The following is a 23,958-nucleotide window of genomic DNA, read 5'->3' on the forward strand; positions in this document are numbered from 1 at the left end:
TTGGACCGAGTAGTGGAGACTGCATCACAGTGATTTAAACAAAATAGAAGGTACCGAGTCATAACGTGGGCAGTTCAGGATGGTACAATGATCCAACAGGAGCTCAGAGTCCTTTTATTTTTACTTCATCGGTTAAGCATTGGGCTGCTAACCAAAAGGTTGGCAGTCCAATTCCACCAGCCGCTGGCTCCTTGGAAACCCTATGGGGCAGTTCTACTCTGTCCCATATGGTCGCTATGAGTCGGAGTAGACTCAATGGCAAAGGTTTGGTTGGTTGGTTTGTATCTAGCTGGACAATGAGTGAAGAATACTGAAGGAGGATTTGTGCCTTTGAATTATGGTGTTGGTGAATACTCTCAAATATACCATGGACTGCCAGAGAACAAACAAATCTGTCTTGGAAGAAGTATAGCCAGAATGCTCCTTAGAAGCAAGAATAGTGACACTTCCTCTCACGTATTTTGGATATGTTATCAGGAGTGACCAGTACCTGGGGAAGGACATCGTGCTTGGTAAAGTAGAGGGCCAGCGAAAAAGAGGAAGACCCTCAATGAGATGGCTTCACACAGTGGCTGCAACAGCGGGCTCAAGCATAACGGCGATTGTGAGGATGGTACAGGGCTGGGTGGTGTTTAGTTCTATTGTACGTGGGGTTGCTATGAGTTGGAACTGACTTGATGGCACCTAACAACAACAAACATCTTAGACTTGGTTCCATCCTCAAGGTCACCTCCTAGTCCAAAACAGTTGCTGAACAAGCTGTTGTATTAACATTCTAGGCAGCAAGGAGAAAGAAAGGGGGACAAAGAGCACATCCCCTCCTTTCTGAGGAGTCTTCTGGGAAGTGCCAGGCAATACTTCACTTAAATCTGATTGGCCAGACTTAGTCACAAAGGAAGCTGGGAAATGTAGTCTTTTATTTTGGGTGGCAACGTGACCAGATAGAAACCAGGATTCTTCCATTAGGGAGGAGGAATGAGGGGAGGGGCAACTAGAAGTCTTGACCGCACTTGCTTCTCCCTTCCTTTTGGTGTTCCTAGTCATCCACTTAGCAAACACTTGAGCACCTTCTTGGTGGTGTCACCCAGTGGGATAACTCATGGTGTCACCTCCTCCATGGATATACCTGTAAGTTTATTATCAGTTTTAATCATAGAATAATATGTGACAAATATATTTAAAAATTGGTTAAATGTAATTTTTCTTAATTATTTGAATACTAACAACAAAATTGTTTTGTAATATCTTTTTATATCGAATTACAACATTATTAGTTCAACAGTATTGGTAACTGAGAGGGAGCCCGTGATGGTTAAGATTGTGTATCAACTTGACTGTGCAATGATTCTCAGTGTTTTTATGTGATCACTCCTGTGATAGGATCTGCTGTGAGTAGACAACCAGTTGAAAGGGAGTTTCCTTGGGGGTATGGTCTGCACTTGAATATAAGCAGACGGACATTCTGGCATTTTGCTTGCTCTGGATCCTGTGGCTGCCTCCGGTTCATCTGACCTCAGGTTCTTGGGACTTGAGATAGCAGCTTATCTGTGGACCTAGGGATTCATCGATTTTCACAGCCTGTGAGTAAAACCCTGGTCTCCAGCCTGCTGATCTCGGGGTCGCCAGCCCCTGCAGCTATGTGAATCAGAAAAAGCCTTGCAGTCTTGCCTGCCCATCTTGCTATTCGTCGATATTCATAGCCTGTGAGCAAGAGCCCTGCTTTCTGACCAGCCGATCTTGGATTCCCTCCTTTGCAGCTATGTGAATCGGGAGAAGCCTCTATCCTTCCTAATCCACGGACTTGGGACCTTCCAGCCTCTACAATCGTGTGAGCTGTTTCTTTGATATAAATCTCTCTATACATATATTTTACACTTTATTGGTTTTGCTTCTCTAGAGAACCCAGCCTAAGAGGAGCCTTTTTACAAACTTTTCTCCTTCTTTTCCTTTAATTACTACTTTGTTCTCAAAAAAGTTATTGATACAGGTTCACAAATACTAATTGCCACAATATTGTAGCTAAAACACCAGAGAATGTGACAAAATCAGGGACTATAAAAATACTGGCTACAACAAAAACAACAGCACATGCTTGTAGCGTGTGCAGACGAAACCACTGATTCGAAGCATCACTGTAATTGGGTAATAATGACAGCTCTGACCGGAGTGCTTTAGAAGGTTCAAAAAGTAAATCCAGCATAGAGTTTTAGCCTAGTAGGTATGCTGATACATGTAAGCTGGGCTTATGAAGAATGTTTTTGTTGTTATAACTACAGGGATATTTTTATAAAAAATAATAAATTTCTGCTGAAACACTGCACAAAAATGTTATAGACAGTCATTTTGGCATCATCCCCTCTGATAGTGTCAGCCGGTGTGGTCCATGCCCTTGCGCCCCCCTAGTGACACCCCTGCCTTCTGTGAGCCCAGCACTGAGGGGCCAGTCTCTGGCCCCAGGGAAGCTCCTCATGCCCTTCTCATCCCGTCTGTTCCTGGTGGTAGAGCATGAGCCCCTAAAGGTCAGGGCCCGAGAGGGACCCACTTTGTGCCCTTGGTGCCCCACACAGAGTGGGGTGCTACACAAAGCCCAACCAAAGTTAGTGTAATCAAATTAGGGTGAGACGAAGTCCCAGCAAAGCTCAGCCATCTGGAAACCTTCAGGCATAAGTTATTTAAATAGCTGTTTCCCATACAGAAATATGACAGTGTGAAGGCAGCCTAGGGGGATAACCCCCTTTAAAACACCCCAGGTTTTTGCTTGAACTATTTGGTTTCTGAAATACATTGTGTGTGCCTTTGCCTCGTTCAGCAGACCGTATAAACAGTTTAACCTTGTCTGAATGAGGTAGAGTCATTATGAACATAACATCATAGTGTTCTTGGTATTCTCATGGTGGCACTGTTGGACCCAGCACGGTCTGGTGCTTGGTGATTCCACACTGAGCTCCCAGGCTGGTCTGTTTTATAAGGACCATCTCCCTGGCTCTGTGGTACTTCTGCTGCCAATGGCCTGTCTTCCTTTTTGTTTCTAATGTGCAATAGACTTGAAAACCAATAAACATGTTAGGAATAAGATTAAATAGGATCAGTGTGAGGGACCCTGAGGTTCTCTTGTGGGTAGAGAACATGGATGCTTTTTCCACTACTCGCCATGGTCTTACATGTTTGTTTCAATTATGGTCCAGATAGTTGCTGAATGGCCGTGGTCCAGTTGCTAGTTGTGGGCTTGACCAATCTATCAATCCACCTGCATCAATTGCCCAGGCGAGCATGCATCCAACCAATTATTTAAAATCAAACTACAGATTCGCTGACTTCCTGTAGATGGAGTGGAACGATATCAATAACTCCAATCAGTGATTCATCATCTCCTCCTAGTGGTACAACAGGATATTTGAAAAATAATTAACAAAACCAACACTACAGAGACCACTACATGGGCCATCAGTTTTGTCCATCTCTAAGTCATCCTCTGCCAAATTTTCCAAGAAGATAACAAGGCCAGTGTTCTACAGATTCTAAAACTGAGCTTTAAATCCCATAGGCTAAAAAACCCTATGTTTGAAATAAACATGGACATCTATTAGTTAGGAATATTTAGATTCTCCGTGAAAAGTCCTGTTGGATTTATAAAGTGTATGGTTGCTGTGTGTCTTCTTGGTGCTGCTATAGCAGAAATACCACACGTCGGTGCCCTGATGGACAGAAATCTATTTTCTCAGAGCTTAGAAGGCTTGAAGTCTGAAATCAGGAACCCGGCTCTAGAGGAAGTCCCTCTCTGAGGGAAAGGCCTTGTCTCAGCCTCTCTAGCCCGACACCCTTGGAGTTCCTGGGCTTGGAGACTGGTCTCCCTCGTTGTCTTCAGTAGTGTGGGTTTCCCCCAAGTCTGCTTTCTTCTGTGCCCAATCTACTCTTTTATATCCTAAAAGTGATTGGTTTAAGACACCACCTACACTGATAATGGCCTTATTAACATAAGAAAACGGTGTTCCCAAATGGGATTATACCTACAGGTATGTTGTTGTTGTATGCAGTCCAGTCCACAGGTATAACCAATACCCATTGCCGTTGAGTCGATTCAGACTTATAGCGACCCCATAGAGTTTTCCAAGGCTGTAAATCTCTATGGAAGCAGACTACCACATCTTTCTCCCAAGGAAACACAGGTGGTTTTGAACCACCAATCTTCTGGTTAGCAGTCAATTGCTTTAACCACTGAGCCACCAGGACTTCCCTTACAGGTATAAAACAAACAAACAAAAAAACCCATTGCCATCAAGTGGATTCTGACTTAGGACAGAGTAGAGCTGCCCCCACAGGGTTTCAAAGGAGTGGGTGATGAATTCAAACTGCTGATCTTTTGGTTAAGCTAAACTCCTAACCACTTAACCACCATACCACCAGGGCAGGTTAAGATTTACAACACGTAATTTGGGAGACACAATTCAATCCCTAACAGTGTGCACGTGGGAGAAAATGGTGCCCAGAGGTAGTAGTGGGTTTGAAGCCAGGCCTGCTGGAAGCAGGTGATGCCCTAGTGCTGTGGAGTGAGAAGTAAACAGAGAAGCAGAGGCCAAGCCCCTGGAGCTCCAGTGCAGATCAGGTAGGGCGGGGTGGGGGGCGGGGGACAACCGCCAAGCTGTAGAGGGTGCTCTGACAAAGCAGTGGGGTAGGCCATGTCCCAGGGTCAGTTCTGGGTCCTATCTGGCATGACAAGGGATAAAAGGAGGCCAGGTAGCAGCAATCCAAGGACCCTACACCTCTGCTCCTTCATATGCTCTGTAAGGCCCCAGCCCACGGGGGGGCAAGGGGTGTGCCAAGGCTCCCAGGCCAAGGTTGAAGGAGTGGTCCCACAGGGTGGGAGGCTGAAGTGGGCTGAAGTAAAGTTCCTCTTGACTATTTTGGGATTTGTAGCTTGTAGGGTCAGGGTCTATCTCGCATGTAAAACTTTGTTCCTATAAATTCTTTCCAGCTTTCTAAACTGTAGTTAAGAGCATCCAGGGGTCCCAGGAAAATGTAAGAAAGATATAATTCTTTTTATCCTCACATTGTTATTGTTGTTGGGTGCCGTGAAGTTAATTTTGATTCCTAGTGACCCCATGTGACAGAGCAGAACTGCTCCATAGGGTTTCGCCAGTGGAGCTGCTGGGTCAGTTCGAACTGCCAGTCTTTGAGTTAGCAGCCAAGTGCTTAAGGGTTGCACCACCAGGGCCCCTAAGTTCTATCAAACTGGGCTGGGGTGGAACATCTATTAAATTTCATTTAATAAGCTTTGCAAGTTCTCCATGTGGCCCACCAGCAACAAGACCAAACACCCAACCATATTTTCTTTGGTTACTGCTTCCTCGTTCCTCATCCAGTCTGGAAACTTGAGAGAAGTGAGAACATTAACCTTTTTTAAGAGATCTCAACCTGTTAGGTGCTGATTAAAAAATCTTATTCCCACTTCTCAAATCTGAAACATTCTCCTATCCTTGACTCCCGTCATCTCTTCCTAGATTTGCGGTCAGCACAGCCCATCAAGCACACTGATGGGGAGAGGACAAACACACCCCAGAGCTCCTCTTATTCTTCCACAGCAGGCCACAACCAAGTGAGTTGAGCCTTAGAACTCACTGTTATGGATTGAATTGTGTCCCTCAAGATTTTAGGTTGAAGTTTCAATGTCTGGTACTTGTGAACATGACCTTGTTTGGAAATAGGGTCTTTGCAGTTGTTATCAGTTACCATGAGGTCACACTGGACTGGCGTGGGTCCTAACCCAGTGAGTGGTGTCCTTATAAAAGACACAGAGAGACAGAGGGAAGACAGCCATGTGATGACAGTGATGTTGCAGCCACAAGCCAAGGAATGCTTGGGGCTACCAGAAGATGAGAGACACAAGGAAGGATCTTCCCCTAGAGCTTCTCAGAGAGCACGGCCCTGCCGACAATCTGTGTGTGGACTTCTGGCCTCTAGAACCATCAGAGAAAAAGTTTCCGTTCTTAGAAGCCACCTAGTTTACAGCACTTTGTTACGGCAGCCCTAGATTAACACACCCATCATGGCCAGCGGTCCTCAACAGTTTTCACCCTGTCATTCCTCCCTATAGGACTGCACAGATCTGGGTAGGAGTCAACTCTCAGCAGTTGGCACTTCCAGCCTCCTGGACTAGAGCACAGCCACCCTCTACTCTCAAAAGGAAAGCACAGACACAAGGCCACAGTCACTATAATGGGGGGAAGGAGAAGAAATGGGGTACAGGAGGGCAGCATAGGAGATGCACAGTGTGGGTGAGGGCTAGGGGCAGAGGCTCTGACACCCAGGATCCCATGCCTGTTGGGGGCATGGTCTGTCCCTTCGCCTCCTATCCAGGCTGCCTAAGTAAAGGCCTTGGAGCCAGAACATTCTCTGATAAGGAGGCTGGGAATTGGGTCACCTTCTCCCTTGAAGTTCCTTGTACTTACTGGGGAAGCCTTCCCCCGGTTCTGGACACACAGGAACTGTCTCTTGCATATGCCAGGCGCCATGTGGCACCTGGCCAACCCCACTTCTATATCTGTTCCTGGTGGGGAGGGAACGAGGTCTCTCACACTACAGCAAAAGTGGGGGAGCGTGCCAGATTGTAAGAGCCGGCCTCGAGGGGTGAACTGAAGGGGAAACAGGCTTTGCGAGGCCAACCATAAGCACCCTCATGTGGTCCGCTGGTTCACTACAGTTTGCTACCATAAAAAAGAAACCTCATGTAAGTCCTTAGCATGTAGCCACCATTGTCCAGCACTGCTATAAAACCTCCGCCCTTCCGTGGGGTGTGGAGATCAGCTCTGTTCCTGAGGCAGCCCAGAACTTGGCCTCATATCTAAGTCTCCCTAATAAACTCCTTTGCGGCCACACTGGAGTTGTCTGCTTCTTTCTTCAGTCTCTAGGCGCCCTCCATTTTTGGAGGCAAATTGCATGTTACTGGTCCATGCCTAGCCGATGCTCCACGGCCTCAGCTGCTGTCCGGTCGTCAGGGAAAGGCCTCTGCTCAGGTCCTACAACAAAGTCACTTTGGCTTCTTCCAGAAACCAGAGACGCCCTTTTTACAAAGGCATTTTATTTTAGTAAACAAAATATTGGTTCTTTTAAAAGCATATAAAAATTCACATTATTTTATGGTAAAGGTTGGGAGTTTATCTTCTGATGCATCATTTGATAATTAAGTCTTCTTTCTTCTCAGCTGGAGTCCGCCAAAGCTGACATTTAAAATACAAAGTCTAGAAAGGAGGACCAAAGGGATAAGTAAGAAATGTTTGATAAAATAATACCTAATATTTTGCTTACTCAACATTAACCCTTATGTTCAGCCATTTAGACTTAACAGAAAGGAACTACTCAAGTGTTATCTGTTAATAAACATGTATTTTTAGTGTCAAAAGTTTCCTTCCTTCTAGGCAAGCAGACTCACAAGCAAAGGCCAAATCAAACCCATTGAAGTCGAGTTGATTCCGACTCATAGCGACCCTATAGGACAGAGTACAACTTCCCCAAAGGGTTTCCAAGGAGCAGCTGGTGGATTCAACCTACCAGTCTTTTGGTTAGCACCAAAATCTTATCCACTGCATCACCAGGGTGGTCAAGGAATGGTCTGCCTGAACATGGAAAGTGGGCAGAAGAGGTGGCAAAAGTGATCTGGGTTAGGACAGATTGGGAAGGAATTTATATGCCATACCAAAGAGTTGCACTTTACCTTGAAGATAACAGGGTTTCTTAATCTCGAGTGCAGGCAGGGACTTCAAATGCCCTGTGACTCTCCATCCCCTCCTAAAATTCTATGCACAACTGTACGTGTTTCTAGCATGTGCTTCTCTGGGTAGAAGGTCTATAGCTTTTATTAGATTCTCAGAAAAAGTCCTGTGACCCACACCTATTAAGAACCACTGCTCCCCATCATGGTGGACCACCGCAGGCTTTAGAGCAGAGGAGGGGGCTAACGGCGCGTGAGCCCTGGAAATGGCATTTTAGTGGAGGGGAGTAGGCTAGACTGGAGTCTCATCAGCAGACGGGGCACAAGGGTCAGGGTGTGCACACCTCATGCAGAGCTGCTTTACGAGCCCTCACTCAGCCCTTCATACCCAGGAATCTGCAGTTCTCTGAACACTCACAGCCGTTGACTGGCCTGCTCCAATGCCCTGTCTATTTCACATTCGCCCAGCCACGATACCTTTGGTTTCCCCCTTAGTTGTCTTTCTTGTCTGGCTGCTGCTTCTTTTCGGTCTCCAGTCTGCGTAGCTTTGCTTCCAGCCTTCTCCTCTGGTAAACTTTGACTCCAGCAAATGCCAGGCAGAGTATTAACGTTTTTGCTGCTAAGATATACAGCAGCAGTGGCACGTGATCAAGGACCTTAGAGAAGAAAACACCATTCTAAGTGTTCTATCCTCGGTAGAATGTTTCTTCATTCAGCAAATGTTTACTGAGCACCTGTCACGTAAGAGGCTCTGGGCTTGGTGCCAGGGCCACACTGCTGACCAAGACAGACAAGGTCCCTGACGCATGCGGCTGTCTAGATTCAGCTCAGCCCTTCATCACGCCCCGGATGCCGGCTTCACAGACAGCACCACGAGTCCACTACAGACATAGAAACTCTGGACTTTCACAATCTCACCAGCCAATTTGCCCATCACTTAGGCCTCTGCTTCTGAGGCTGCAGTGTGGTTCAATGAAAGGAACCAGGAGGCAGGAAAAGAAAAAACAAACAGTTGCCATGGAGTGGATTCCAACCCACGGCAACCCTGTGTGTGTCAGAGTGGAACTGTGCTCCACAGGGTTTCCAATGGCTGAGTTTTCAGAAGCAGATTGCCGGACTTTCTTGTGAGATGACTCTGGGTGGACTCAAACCTTCGATTTTTTGGTAAGCAGAGGGCCCGGGTTACAGCTTGGGCTGTACCACCGACTGACTGTGTGACTCAGGTCAGTCACCTGACCTCTCTGAGCTTCTGTTCATCTGCAAGGCCAAGCTGGACTAGACATTCCTCTTGGGCTCTCTCCAGATTTCTCGTACACTAACTATGATTTCCTCCTGGGCTCTCTCCAGCTTTAGTACACTAACTACGATTTCCTGCTAAGCTCTGTCCAGCTTTAGAACACCGACTAGGATTTCCTCTTGGGTTCTGTCCAGCTTTAGTACACTAATTCTGATTTCCTACTGGGCTCTGTCCAGCTTTAGAACACTAACTACGATTTCCTTGTGGGTTCTGTCCAGCTTTAGAACACTAACTACGATTTCCTTGTGGGTTCTGTCCAGCTTTAGAACACTAACTACGATTTCCTTGTGGGTTCTGTCCAGCTTTAGTACACTAACTACGATTTCCTCTTGGGCTCTGTCCAGCTTTAGAACACTAACTCTGATTTCCTACTGGGCTCTGTCCAGCTTTAGAACACTAACTCCGATTTCCTTGTGGGTTCTGTTCGGCTTTAGAACACTAACTACGATTTCCTTGTGGGTTCTGTTCGGCTTTAGTACACTAACTACAATTTCTTCTTGGGTTCTGTTCGGCTTTAGTACACTAACTACTATTTCTTCTTGGGTTCTGTTCGGCTTTAGTACACTAACTACTATTTCTTCTTGGGTTCTCTTCGGCTTTAGTACGCTAACTAGGATTTCCTCTTGGCCTCTGTCTAGCTTTAGTACACTGTGATTTCCTCTTGGGCTCTGTTCACCTTTAGTACATTAACTACGATTTCCTCTTGGTTCCAGCTACACATTAGCCCTGGCACTTAAAGGTAAAATAAGTATTTAAAAAAAAAAACGGTTGCCAATGAGTTGATTCCAACTCATAATGACCCTACAGGACAGAGTAGAACTGCCCCATAGAGTTTTCAAGGAGCGCCTGATAGATATGAACTGCTGACCTTTTGGTTAGCAGCTGTAGCATTTATCCGCTATGCCACCAGGGTTTCCAAAATAAGTATGATAAATAAAATAAGTGTAGTAAATAAAATACAATAAAGCTCAAAACATTAAACTTAGCTACTATTAACTGTTCCTGCAACATCCTAGTGGACAGAAAATTTAACCCACTCACTAAAATGAAGTCTGGGATTAACCACTGAATTTCAATTATTCAGTGTTTGCACTAGAAGGTTTTATTATGTAATTCTGTGTATCATGGTAGCATCTTAAGGCAAATACTGTATCAGTTTCATAAACATGATTAAATAAACAAACAAAAAAACCCTAAAAATCCACTGGTGTCGAGTTGAATCCAACTCATAGCGACTCTGTAGGGTAGAGTAGAACTGCCCCATAGGGTTTCCAAGGCTGAAATCTTTACAGAAGGAGGCTGCCGTATCTTCCTCCCACAGACCGGCTGCTGGTTCAGACCACCAACCTTTCAGTTAGCAGCCGAGCACTTAACCACCGCACCACCAGGACTCCTTATAAATGTGATTAGTATGACCTAAGTGATAATTATGAGCCTTTTTTGTCATTTAAAAATTCCTTCACATATAAAATGAAATGGCATGCTTTTGTCGAACGAGCGTTATTTTAGAGGACTGGGTAAGATTCATCCCAGTGAAATCGTCGGGTTGAACTGCCAAGCATCACTTATTACATGTAATAACCAGTACAATGAAATTCTGCCTTGGGTAGTAAATTCGTACCTCCCTGTAATAGGTTCCTAAACTAAAGTTGATCTGAAACTGGTTAGTGAGTACTTAGCTGATGACAAGACCCAGAGAACTAGAGGGATGGGAAGGGTTTTAAAGACTGCCTATTCTATCACCTTATTTTACAGACAAGGCAAGTGGAGTCCATGGAGGTTCAGACACCAACCCCGCCCGCAGAGCTAATTTGTGATGAGGCCTGAGCTGGAATGTAACATTCACTCTTCTTTCTGCTGATTTTCAATGAAATGGGCCTAATGAAATCACAGTTTATGTACAGTTCTGTTTCTATGATTTTATTCGAATTCTTTAAAGCAGACCTGGGTATAGGTTTCACGTTCTGATGCCACAGCAGCAGTCACCCCCTACTGGGAACTCACTGCTTGCTAAGTGCCTTACATAGATCATTCCCTTTAAGCCTCACGACGTCCCCATGAGGCAGGAGGTAGGCGTCTGTCTTGATTTTACGGGCTGAGAAAACATAAATTCGGGAAAAGCAGTAATTGGCGAGACGATACCTGAGGCAGCTGACTGCTCCAAAGCCTGAAGCTTTCAGGATTAGACTCTACATTGTGATCTATGTGCTGCTCCGCAGACACCACGGCTTGGCCAGTGAGTTTACCAAAGGCAACTGGGATCACTACAACTGGATTACTTATAGGTATCTGGTATTTGAGGAAGGTTGTAATGTGATATAACAGATATGGGGAGCGGGGACCCAAATATTTAAATTGTTTACACTTAGTTAAAACAATGAGAACACTAACTAGGTAGTCGTTTATTTTTTTTTTTCTAGTGCCATCGACTAGTAAATTGGTTTAACAGTAAATAATAAAGACAACACGTGCACCTACGAGAAACTAGTCTGGCAATGGTGTACAAGACTGAAAAAGTCACAAAAGGGAAACTTACTCTTGATTATAAGAGTATAAGAAGCTTATAATATTGATTTGGTTTCCAGACTCTTCCTCACTCTGACCTATGGCTTACCAACCCTGCCCCTGCTCTCCCCAGATAACCCCCTAGTTTATCTACTTTCTTGAAGGTTTGCATCTTTAGGGAGGTGTAGGCATGACTCCATGCATGCAAACCAACTAAGAAGGAATATTTAATGTTGTTATATCTTACCTCCTTAGAAGCAAAAGTCAACAGTTTGGAGATACAGACCTCTGTTTTATGTTCACTAGGATTTCTAGGTGAGTTTTTGAGCTTGGCTTATACTGAGAAAAGTTACTTTTCTTCCAATTTTCTAAGACTGTACAGAAGAGTCTCTGGAGTCATCTTACAAACGAGCTCAGGTTATAGCCATGGTTCCCTGTGATCTAAATCTGAAACTTAGCTTTAAAAACTACAGGAATGTATCACCTCAGCCAGAAGTTAAAAACCCATTGAAATGGAAACATGGACAAATGGATGCAGGTAAGTGGTCTCAGTATTTACGTTCCTTTTAAAGGTAGCAGGGAGGAGGAGGTAAGAGGAGAAGCTGCAAGCCTGGGAGGGAATGGGGCAGAGCAAGGCAGCAGAGGTCAAGGACACCAAGGGGTCAAAGCCAGAGCTTCAGGCCCCCCTCCTCGGGCACTAAGCTTCAGCTGTGTTAACTCTCTCCCCTGATTTCAGTCTAGCCAACCCCTTAGCCGGTTACCACCAGTTCCGACTCAGGGCGACCCGTGTGTGTCAGAGTAGAACTCTGCTTCACAGGGTTTTCAGTGGCTGGTTTTTCAGAAGTAGATTGCCAGGTCTTTCTTCTGAGTCACCCTCGGGTGGACTTCAACCACCGACCTTTCGGTTAGGAGCCGAGCGCCTTCACTGTTTGCACCACCAGGGACTCCTTACATCTCTGAAAACATGCAAACCTTTAAGGAGGTAAATTAGTAAAGATTGTTGGGGTGGACTAGAGCTTCACTGTTTTTTTTTTTTAACAAAACCCCAATAGCTGTGTAATGAGAATGGTTCACTTCTGAAATCATGAGTCCACATTCCGCTGATGCACACGCAGCATCGTGACCTTCACTGGCAGCCGCACGCTACCGTGCCAGGGAGGGAAGGCCACGGGATGCACTGGGCCACACAGTCCCCTCCACTCACTGGGCCCTCTACAGTCAGGGCATGAGGAGATGCCTTCCCTTCCTGACACTATGTGGAAGGCGCCTATTTTTGAACCCGAGGTTCCTCCCTGGGGCCCAGAGTGCTGCATCGACCTCAAGCTGGGAAGATCTATGCAGAGTTGTTTCTGATGCAGTAATGGACTCATTTATTGGTAACTGCCTCTCATCTCTGGAGCCCTGGCTGCTAATGAAAAGGTCAGCAGTTCGAATCCACCAGCAGCTCTATGGAAACTCTATGGGACAACTCTACTACCGCAATGGGTTTTTTTTTTCCCTCATCCCTACTGACTTTAGCTACGGCAGAGGGTAAAAGCCCTTCCTGGGATGTCACTGCCACACTGCTTTCTGCTTCCTCCTTCTTCCATCTTCTCCCTGCCCTCTCTTTTCCACTGTAAGCTCTGGAGCCCCAATGCACGGCAAACAAATTCTCCTACATTTTCAGCCTCTTCACGGAATATTTACTTTACCTCCTTAACTTAAAACCAGGCTCTTCCTGGAGAAAGTCCCCACAGCCCCCTTCAAGGACTCCCGGGTGGGCACTCTTGTAGCTCCCTGGTCCTGCTCCCAGACTTTTTTCACCACTCCTTGCAATAGACAGGCAATGGATATTTTGGAAAAGAAAAGCTTGTAATTGAAAAAATGCATACAGTAGGATCCCAAGTTTGAAAACACACACTTGTATTTTAAAAAATACTGGCAGAAAACAATATTTTAATAAATATTTAAAAAATTGTTAATAGTAATCATCTTTGGATTTTGGGACTGCAAAATTTTTATTTGGTTTTGTACTTTTCCAAAGTGCCTACGATAAACACCAAGTTTGACGCTGTTCTATTCACCAACCTCTGCCTCATCCCACTGACCTCAAGGATTTAAAGGGGCGCTTTCCTGGCTGCAATAAAACCCTTTACAGGGGTTGGTTGTGTTTATTCCCCAACCAGTTTATTTAAGTTGTACTTGACACTATAATAATTTATTTAAACACAACAACACTTATGAAATATGACAGTGTAAAGAAAAGGTCGTTTCCATGAAAACTAAGTTGAAAAAAGAAATGTTGCTGGCAAGACAACTGTAGAAGGTTAGGGAAAAATGCATAAAAATCTGGAAAGATTTTGTATGTAGATGGTGCTGTAAGATCTTAACCCTCTTTTAAAGAAACCAAAATGTGAAATTGTAGGTGATGCTGTAAAGGCGTGGTTTTTGCAGGAGAGGTGAGGCAGACAGGTCAAGGAAAAGGCCTGGCCTGCCCCCAAGAGTCTGGTGAATAAATGTACATTTATATGTTTTAGCTTAAAATATTAAATGTTATTATGACTCCTGCTTTAATCTCTTGGGTTTTTTTTTTTTTTTTTTTAAGTCATTCTTCCTCTACAGGACTGTTATTTTGAATTTTTACAATGAAGGGAGGAGAAAAACCTAGCCATTTCTCACCTTCCAGTTCATGCTGGAGCAACTGCGATTCACACCTGGACAGCGCAGGCCCACACCGACATCAGGAGGATGGGGGGGCTGGACGGTCAGGTCTTGCTGTTCTGGGGGGAAAAAAGACACAGAGGTCCACTTGGGTTTCGTGGAGCAGACCCCCTTAGGAAGGCTTCTCCTTGATGGAGAGAGGGAGCACATGGGCACAAAAAAGCAAGCTCCATAGAGGCAGGTTCAGGGTCATGAACAAGGCTACCTAGGGCAAGTTCTGAGACTGGCCGGGCTCTTGTTGAGCAGGAAGACCTCCTGGGCAGCTCTTCCCCTGGGATGGAGTGCGGCCCCGATGTGGAGGCGGCAGTGCTGCTCTAATAGGACATACATGCTCCCACTCCATTCATCTGCAGACAGAAGGGCCCTAAAACCAGTTCAATTCTGTTCCCACCCTGGCTGCAATGCAGTTCTTCTGACCCTAACCACTTGAAGTTAGGTCAGATCTCACATGTTAAAAGGTACAATCCCCCAGATTGCAAAGTCTGACCAAGACTTCAGACACCAGCCAGAAGCTCAGGTGTCCTGGGACACCTGCACTTCTAACCTGCTGGCTACAAATATGGAGGTTCCCATTATCCTCTCAGGTCTGACAATTCACTAGAATGACACGCAGAGCTCAGGAAAGCACTATACTTATTAAAAAAAAAAAAACAACAACAACTTATTACTACAGTTTTATTACAAAAGATACAAATCAGAACCAGAATAAAGAAGAGACATAAAGGCAAGGTCTGGGAGGGTCCCTAACACGGAGCTTCCATGTCCCAAGGGGACGAATCTACTACTGTCCAGCTGCATCGATGTCTATCACCAACCAGGAAGCTCATCTGAACTTCAGTGTCCAGAGGTTTTACTCTGGTTTCATTACAGAGACAGGACTGATCGAATCATTACCCATATGATTAACCCCAATCTCTAGCTCCCCTCCCAGAAGTCAGGTGGGTATCACATGGTAGGTTCTCTAGGCCCCACACCCTGAGTCTGGCTGAAAGCTGAGAATACCAGAAGGATGTTTACCAGTGTTTTATGGACTATGCAAAGGTATTCAACTGTGTGGATCATAACATATTATGGATAACATTGAGAAGAACAGGAATTCCAGAACACTTAATTGTGTTCATGAGGAACCTTTACATAGATCAAGAGGCAGTTGTTCAGACAGAACAAGGGGATACTGTTTAAAGTCAGGAAAGGTATGCATCAGGGTTGTATTCTTTCACCATACCTATTCAATCTGTATGCTGAGCAAATAATACCAGAAGCTGGGCTATATGAAGAAGAATGGGGCATCAGGATTGGAGGAAGACTTATTAACAACCTGCATTATGCAGATGACAAAATCTTGCTTGCTGAAAGTGAAGAGGACTTGAAGCACTTACTAATGAAGATCAAAGACCACAGCCTTCGGTATGGATTACACCTCAACATAAAGAAAACAAAAATCCTCACAACTGGACCAATGAGCAACATCATGATAAACGGAGAAAAGACTGAAGTTGTCAAGGATTTCATTTTACCTGGATCCACAATCAATACCCATGGCAGCAGCAGTCAAGAAATCAAAAGACACATTGCATTGGGTAAATCTGCTGCAAAGGACCCCTTTAAAGTGTTGAAGAGCAAAGATGTCACCTTGAAGACTAAAGTGCGCGTAACCCAAGCCATGGTATTTTCAATTGCATCATATGTGTGTGAAAGCTGGACAATGAATAAGGAAGACTGAAGAAGAATTGATGCCTTTGAATTGTGGTGTCGGTGAAGAATATTGGAATATTCCATGGACTGCCAAAAGAATGAACAATTCTGTCTTAGAAGAAGTACAACCAGAATGCTCCTTGGAGGCAAGGACAGCAAAACTGCACCTTACATACTTTGGACATGTTGTCAGGAGGGATCAGGCCCTGGAGAAGGACATCATGCTTGGCAGAGTACAGGGTCAGTGGAAAAGAGGACGACCCTCAACTAGGTGGATTGACACAGTAGCTGCAACAATGAGCTCGAGCATAACAACCATTGTAATGATGGCTCGGGACCGGGCAGTGTTTCGTTCTGTTGTGCATAGGGTCACTATGGGTCGGAACCAACTCGACAGTACCTAACAACACCCTGAGTCACTTCATTAGCATAAGCTACTAAGTGTAGCATGGAATCCTTCCTGAATAACAGACACTCCAATCACTTGGGACATTCCAAGGGTTTACCCTCCAGGAACCACGGACAAAGACCAAATTATTGGGTAAAGCAATTCTTCACCCCACAGAGACCAAGTCCAGACTGTCCTCCAACCCTCACCATCTCTCTGAACAAGAGCTGATTGTAGAGATGTGTTTTTCTGTTCATCATGTCCTCTGAATGTTAATTAAGCTAATCTTGTTTTTTTTTAAATAGGAGGAAAAAAAAAAAAAAAAGTCCCAAGAAAGCAGTTCAGATCTAGAATTTCTTCTCAAATGTGAGGGAGACTTAGCAGATTTGCTTTGCGGCACTGGATGTCATTGTTTTTCGAATATAACACAAGCCCCAAGAATTGAAGACTTGAGCTCTGGATGAAGAACCTACACACTCGAGTAAATAACTTCTCTCTTGGGACTCCATCCCATCCACAAATGAAGAAAGGGTGTCAACTAAATGGTCTCTGTGACCTTTGTCTGAAATTCAATGACTTACAGCATAATAACCAGTTTACGGTTCCCATGCCAGGCTGTGTTCAAGCGCTTTAGATGGGGGAACTCACTCAGTCCTCACAACAACCCCATATAATTTAGGGTCTTCACGTTATATAAGAGGAAATAGAAAGTTTAAGTAATGTGTCCAGGGTCACACAGGTGGGACTGGGATTTGAACCTATCCAGTCTGAATCCAGGACCTTAACCTTAGTATTACACTGATGCACACTGATAGTTTTATATTTGAAAATCATGGGAACACTTTTCTTTAAATGTATTTACAATTAGAATTAAGAAAACAGCAGAATATTTCACAAGTCTTTAGAATGAACTTCAGGAAAGATGTTTTATAAAACCTTTCAACTAAGAAAGCATTGTATTTATATAAAATGTTCATATCTCACCTATCCAAGGTTACGGTATCTTGAAAACAAGCTGGTAGTAGGTACAAGATAGCCAACTTTTCCCCATGACTTTTTCAAAGTCAGATAAACTAACGATAGGAATTTAAACCATAAATCCATTTAAACGTGATCATGACTGAAAGTGTTCATTACCTTCATGTACAAACAATTTGTTTTTAAGTAGCAGCAGATTCTGACCTGCACTGGAAAAATACGTTTCTAACACGTTAAAACCTGTTGCTAAAATTTTCACTTTGAGTAATCCCTAATAATCTTAGGGATTAGCCAAACCAAAACCAAAACCAACCCGTTGCTGTCAAGTTGATTTCGACTCAAAGCGACCCTACAGGACAGAGTAGAACCACCCAATGGTGTTTCCAAGGAGTGGCTGGTAGATTCAAACTGCCGACCTTTTGGTTGGCAACTGAGTTCCTAACCACTGTGCCACTGGGGCTCCTAGGGATTAGCTAGTACAGTAAATTAAATAAAGTATTTAAGGCCATGTAAATTGTATTTTTATGATTCCTACTTTAAGAGATGGGGTATAGTTTGCACTGCACTGCTAACCTAAAGGCTGGCAGTTTGAACCCACCCAGTAGTACTGTAGAAGAAAAGGCCTGGCAATCTGCTTGCATTAAGATAACAGCCAAGAAAACCCTATGGAGCAGTTCTGCTCTAATGCATGGGCTCGCCATGAGTCAGAATCAACTTGGTGCAACTAACAACAACAATATACAAATACAACAAGGGAATTTGGCTGTTCCTCACAATTTTTTAGGCCAAAATTACATACCTAATGCATGGATGTATGCAAAATATTGATTCCCAAGGTCAAGGACAAGCCCAACATAAAAACCAAACCCACTGCCATCGAATTGATTCCAACTCATAACTACCCTATAGGACAGAGTAGAACCGCCCCATAGGGTTTCCAAGGCTATAAAGCTTTTTTTTTTTTTTAATTGTGCTTTAAGTAAAAGTTCACAAATCGAGTCAGTCTCTCATACAAAAATTTATATACACCTTGCTATATACTCCTAATTGCTCTCCCCCTATTGAGACAGCACACTCCTTTCCTCCACTCCCTATTTTCGTGTCCATTCGACCAGCTTCTGACTTACTCTGCCCTCTTATCTCCCCTCCAGACAGGTTATGCCAACATAGTCTCATGCATCTGCTTGATCCAAGGAGCTCATTCTTCACCAGTATCATATTCTATCCCATTGTCCAGTCCAATCCCTCTCTGAAGAGTTGGCTTTGGGAATGGGTCCTGTCTTGGGCCAACAGAAGGTCTGAGGACCATGACCACCGGGGTCCTTCTAGTCTCAGTCAGACCATTAAGTCTGGTCTTTTTACAAGAATTTGGGGTGTGCATCCCACTGCTCTCCTGCTCCCTCAGGGGTTCTCTACTGTGTTCCCTGTCAGGGCGGTCATCAGTTTTAGCTGGGTACCATCTAGTTCTTCTGGTCTCAGGCTGATATAGTCTCTAGTTTATGTGGCCCTTTCTGTCTCTTGGGTTCATAATTACCTTGGGACTTTGGTGTTCTTCATTCTCCTTTGCTCCAGGTGGGTTGAGACCAATTGATGCGTGTTAGATGGCCGCTTGCTAGCATTTAAGATCCCAGACACCACTCTCCAAAGTGGGATGCAGAATGTTTTCTTAATAGATTTTATTATGCCAATTGACTTAGATGTCCCTTGAAACCATGGTCCCCAAACCCCTGCCACGCTGCCAAGGCTATAAATCTTTTTGGAAGCTGCTGTCACATCTTTCTTTCATGGAGCAGCTGGCGGGTTGAAACTACTGACTTTTTTGTTAGCAACCAAGCACTTGAGCTTACAGGAGGAAATAAAGAGAACACCCAGTGGTCTGGACCTCTGGCAAACATGTACTACCTTCACTGGCAGTGTGACCTTGGACAAGTCACTTGGACTATGCCTCAGCTCCCTCATTTGTAAATTCTCCTTCAGAGACTGGACTGTAAATATCAAGCATTATGCTCAACACATGGAAAGCACTAAATAAATATCAACTATAGAATCAATAGTTCTCCTTCCACTTACGGGCATGCCAAGCTGAAGGACATTAACAAGTTGCATCCAAGGCAAAATGCAGTCATTTCAAGACAGCAGGGCATGACGGAAAGAACTCCCGAGGACCAGAACTGGAAATCTGAACTCTTTTCTTGCCATCAGGGGCCAGGCATGTGACCTAGGGCAAGTCTTTAACCTCTCCGAATCAGTGTTCTCATTTAAAAAATCAAAATCCAAACAATGCCTGTGCACCTCTGTAATTCACAACTTATCCTCCTCTCTGATGTCACCGAACCTGAGTGTAAGATGCAGCAGCGGCAGCCTCAACTTCATACCCAAAGTGAAAAGATGTAAACTCTTTAGAAATGTACTTAAAATGTACTAAAAAACAAACTCATTGCCATCCAGTCAATTCCAACTCATAGTGACCCTATAGGACAGAGTAGAAGTGCCTCACAGAGTTTCCAAAGAGTGCTTGGTGGATTCAAACTGCCCAACCTTTTGGTTAGTAGCCTGAGCACTTAACCACTTTGCCACCAGGGTTTCCCAGAAATGCACTTAAGTTAACCTGCAATAGTTGTGGAGGGGTTGGGGTGACAATGTGAGGTGGAGAGGGAGAACCACCCTGATCAACCTGGCTTACCACACCCCCGCCCCCTCAGAATTACAACTTTTCCCCACTGCTCTTAAATTACAAGCCTCAAGTGAGCCAATTTCCTAGCACTCTGCAGGCCTTCTGCAAATGAGAGCTAAAACCCACCCACTGCGGTCGAGTCGATTCCGACTCACAGCAACCCCATAGGACAGAGCAGAACTGCCCCACAGAGTTTCCAGGGAGCGCCTGGGGGATTTGAACTGCCAACCTCTTGGTTAGCAGCTGTAGCACTTAACCACTATGCCACCAGGGTTTCCCAAATGAGAGCTAAGGAACCTAAATATAGCTAAAGAGGCTCTTAGCACTGCTATCATGTGTACACCTGACCCAGTATTAGAAAGGGAAGGCAGCTGCTATCTGAGAGCTGAAACTGCAAAACCCAACAAGACTGGGACATTTTTGAGGGGCATAAAGTTTATTTCAAATTTTCCCTGGAACTATCCAGTCTTAGGTTAAAGCTCAAAAATAACAAATGGCTTAGATCCAACTCCAAATATTTATATTCCCTTTATTGCAAAAATAGTCTGATATTTCCTTTACCAGGTTTGTCCCAGGAACAAAAAAAAGTTACCCGCTATTTTGGTCAAGCCAATTAAAGCAATATGGACAATGTGTTGCCCACACTCCAAGTTTTCTTCCTGGCACAACTAACATACTCAAGGGTCAGTCTGTCTCTCGGTTTCTAAGTTCATCTCAGGACTTACTAGGCCCTGCCTCTGTCTGAACTTCCAGGAGCTGATTTCATTCCTAGTTTCCAACATTTCCACCCCAACCCTTCACCCAATCGTCTGAAATAGTGGTGGGTCAGGGGAGGGAAGTTCCAGGTGAACCTTCGGCATCACCCGGCCGCCCTCTGGGCCCCACTCTCCCCTCAGCTTTGGTTCCCAGGGCTAGACACAACCGACCAGCAATGAAGTTCTCTCTCTGCTCTGCTAGGGGACTTAACCTTCTGAAAACCAAGCCCACTCCACTTCTGCTGCCACCACTCCCCATCTCAGCGCTCAGGGGTCCGCTGAGGAGCAGATCGCATGGTTTCCGCGTCCCCACTTGCAGGAACCCCACGCGCTGGTAGGGCAACATGGGTACCCAAGTTCACTGTGCAACCCTGGGCGAGTCGCTGGGGCTCAGCTCCTGCTAGGTAATCCCAGAGTAGGAACAAGGATTGTCTCCCACCCGGACACTCGGGAAGGAACAGGTGTCTCGCCCAGACACCGGGATCAAGGCCAAGGGCGCTCATCGCTGCCCCCACACTTCCCCGGAGCAAGCCTACCAGAACTTTCACCCATCTCCCTTGGGACCAACACCTTCTGGCCGCAACCAACCCTGGGCCCAGCCAGGCCCACGTCCCAGGCTAAGCTCGCCGCCCCCAGCGCCGGGCCCTCGACTCGCGGCGCCTGGATTGCCAGGAGGGGCGGCCGCCACCCTACGGTCCCCACCCGGGGAGGGGCCGCGGAGCCGAGGGCCGGCTGACCGGGGTCCCGGAAAGAAAACGCGAACAGAGGAGCAGTTGCTGGACTCCCCAGCGCCCCCAAAGAGCTTCGGGCTCCGGACAAACTTCTGCCGACCCGGACGTCGCACACTTACAGCTCCAGCGGCGCAACCTCCCCTGCAGGGCGGGCGTACACCGCGATTCCCACAATCCTGCGGTGAACTACATCTCCCGAAATGCACCGCTTCGCGCGCCGGCGCAGCGAGCCCCTGGCGGCCACCGAGAGGCAACAGCGGGGGCGGGGCCCTCCGGCCTGAGGGTGAGCCTCCGGGCTTGTTCACGTTCTGGACGTCATCTGAGGTGGAGGAGAATGGCAGCCTGAGCGGCCCGTGTGCCCCCGGTAGCCTCACATTCCCTAAATGCCACCTCACTGCTGTCTGCGGCCGAAAGCAATGGGTCCCCACGAGAAGTCTCCAAATTTAGCATTCATCTTCTCTTTAAAATGCATACCGTTTCCTATGAGATAACGGTAAGGTGCCCCAGTCCTAGGGTCCCAGATTCATTCATTCAGCAAACAGTAAACACGTGCAGAGTTTGAGCACAGACTGGGCACACACATGCAAGGATAACGAGGTAGAATGTTCACTTAGCTCTTTGTACGGGCTGGCTCACCCTTCTATAGATGAGGCAACTGAGGCGCGGAGAGATTGACTCGACCAAGAAAACCAAGGATTAAGGGGCAATGGCAGAATTGGGATTTGAACCCAGGCGATCTGATTCCCAAGCCCATTGTGTCTTTTTGTGGTGATAGTACAAAATGTTAGGGGAAGGCAGAGGAGAGACCAAACTGGGTGCAAGGTACTGTTAGTAAGGAAAGCTTTCCTGGAGAAAGTTAACAAAAACAGCTTTGTTCTAAGCACTTTGAGGTTATTGTCTAATTTAAGTCTCATAACAAAAGACAATGTTGTCTTTTACCTGTGTCCTGTGACCCTGGAAAACAACTTAAAGAAATTTCTGCTACCCCCAACACTTTTTATGTTCCAGAAAAAGGCTTATTGAAAAGAATCACCTTTCCCCATGACTTAGGTAAAACTGGAGGATGTCCCCCCGGGTTTGCCTAGGACAAGGCCAGACAAAGACCCTCCAGATATCCCGTTTTTGGCCTCACAAAGTATTAGTTGAACTGCTTGTCCCCACTAATCATTTGGAACAAAAGTGTATTAACCAAACTTTGGTTAAGCTATTCCCTTCCCCTTGGTCCCTGAACTTTGGCCCATCCTGAGTCTGAGCCAGTATATCACCCCCCCATAAGAGTTCTTCTTGAAAAATAGACTGATCACACCACACTTTCATCCGACTTCCCCACACCCTGTTCTTTCTAACCTGTCCACTCCTCTGTACAAGAAAAAACTCTTTTTGTCTAACCATTGAGGTCCCTGCATAGTGCAAATGGTTTGTGCTGGCCTACTAACTGAAAGGTTGGCAGTTTGAATATACCCAGGAGGATCATGGAAAAAAGGGCTGGTGGTCTACCTAAGATTACAGCTATCCAAAACCCTACAGAAAGTAGTTCTACTCTGAGACATGTGGGGTTGCCATGAGTCAGAAGTGAATCAACAACTACATATTTGGTTTTGGTTTTGAGACACTTTCTGGATCTTAGGTTCAGCGCATTCTCTCTATAGCAATAGTCCACCTCCTCTTTTGCAGTAGTCCTCCTCCCTCACTTGGAGTAATCCTTTTGAATAAAATCTCTTTACAGTCCAGATTTTTTTTTTTTAATATTTGACACAACGCTATAAAGGACCTGCAGTTAGAAAACAAAAATGGAGGAACACACTTGGCTTTTCTCAAGCCGAAAGAACTGAAGAAAAATTCAAGCCCTGAGTTGCAATATTGAAGAATTCTATGGGCAAAATATCGAACAATGCACGAAGCATTAAGAGATGATGGAAGGAATACCCCATCACTCTACCAAAAAGAATTGGTCGATGTTCAACCATTTCAGGAGGCAGCATATGATCAAGAACTGATGGTACCGAAGGAAAAAATCCAAGATGCACTGAAGGCATTGGCAAAAAACAAGGAGTTGTTGGAATATCACTTGAGAAGTTTCAACAAACAGATGCAGTGCTGGAAGCACACACCCATCTATGCCAACAAATTTGGAAGACAGCTACCTGGTCAACTGACTGGAAGAGATACATATTTGTGCCCATTCTAAAGAAAGGTGATCCTAATAGAATGACAAAATTATCAAACAATGTCATTAATATCACACACAAGCAAAATTTTGCTGATGATAATTCAAAAATGGTTGCAGCAGTACATCTACATGAAACTACCAGAAATTCAAGCCAGATTCAGAAGACTTCGAATGTGGGATATCATTGCTGATGCCAGATAGATCTTGGCTGAAAACAGAGAATACCAGAAAGATGTTTACCTGTGTTTTATTGACCATGCAAAGGCATTCGACTGTGTGGGTCATAACAAATTATGATAACATTGTGAAGAATGGGAATCCCAGAGCACTTAAGTGTGCTCATGAGGAACCTATACATAG

At 45.2% G+C, this 23,958-nt stretch overlaps 1 protein-coding gene across 2 annotated transcripts; it reads right to left on the bottom strand.

Annotated features, from left to right (window-relative positions):
• Positions 1 to 1,962: 1,962 nt before the first annotated feature.
• On the bottom strand, positions 1,963 to 21,515 carry SMIM11 (small integral membrane protein 11). 2 transcript variants are annotated; one of them, XM_049858114.1, is made up of 4 exons: positions 21,435 to 21,515; positions 14,166 to 14,266; positions 8,183 to 8,361; positions 1,963 to 7,235 (listed from the first exon to the last, which is right to left on the bottom strand). In XM_049858114.1, the coding sequence occupies exons 2-3, from the start codon at positions 14,175 to 14,177 to the stop codon at positions 8,197 to 8,199; spliced, it is 177 nt and encodes a 58-aa protein (XP_049714071.1). In that variant the 5' UTR covers positions 14,178 to 14,266; positions 21,435 to 21,515; the 3' UTR covers positions 1,963 to 7,235; positions 8,183 to 8,196. The 2 variants fall into 2 exon arrangements, with proteins under 2 accessions (XP_049714071.1, XP_049714070.1); XM_049858113.1 differs by lacking the exon at positions 21,435 to 21,515 and adding an exon at positions 14,413 to 14,534.
• Positions 21,516 to 23,958: the final 2,443 nt, after the last annotated feature.

Source organism: Elephas maximus, chromosome 18, assembly GCF_024166365.1.
Source record: "Elephas maximus indicus isolate mEleMax1 chromosome 18, mEleMax1 primary haplotype, whole genome shotgun sequence".
NCBI classification, from domain to species: Eukaryota; Metazoa; Chordata; class Mammalia; order Proboscidea; family Elephantidae; genus Elephas; species Elephas maximus.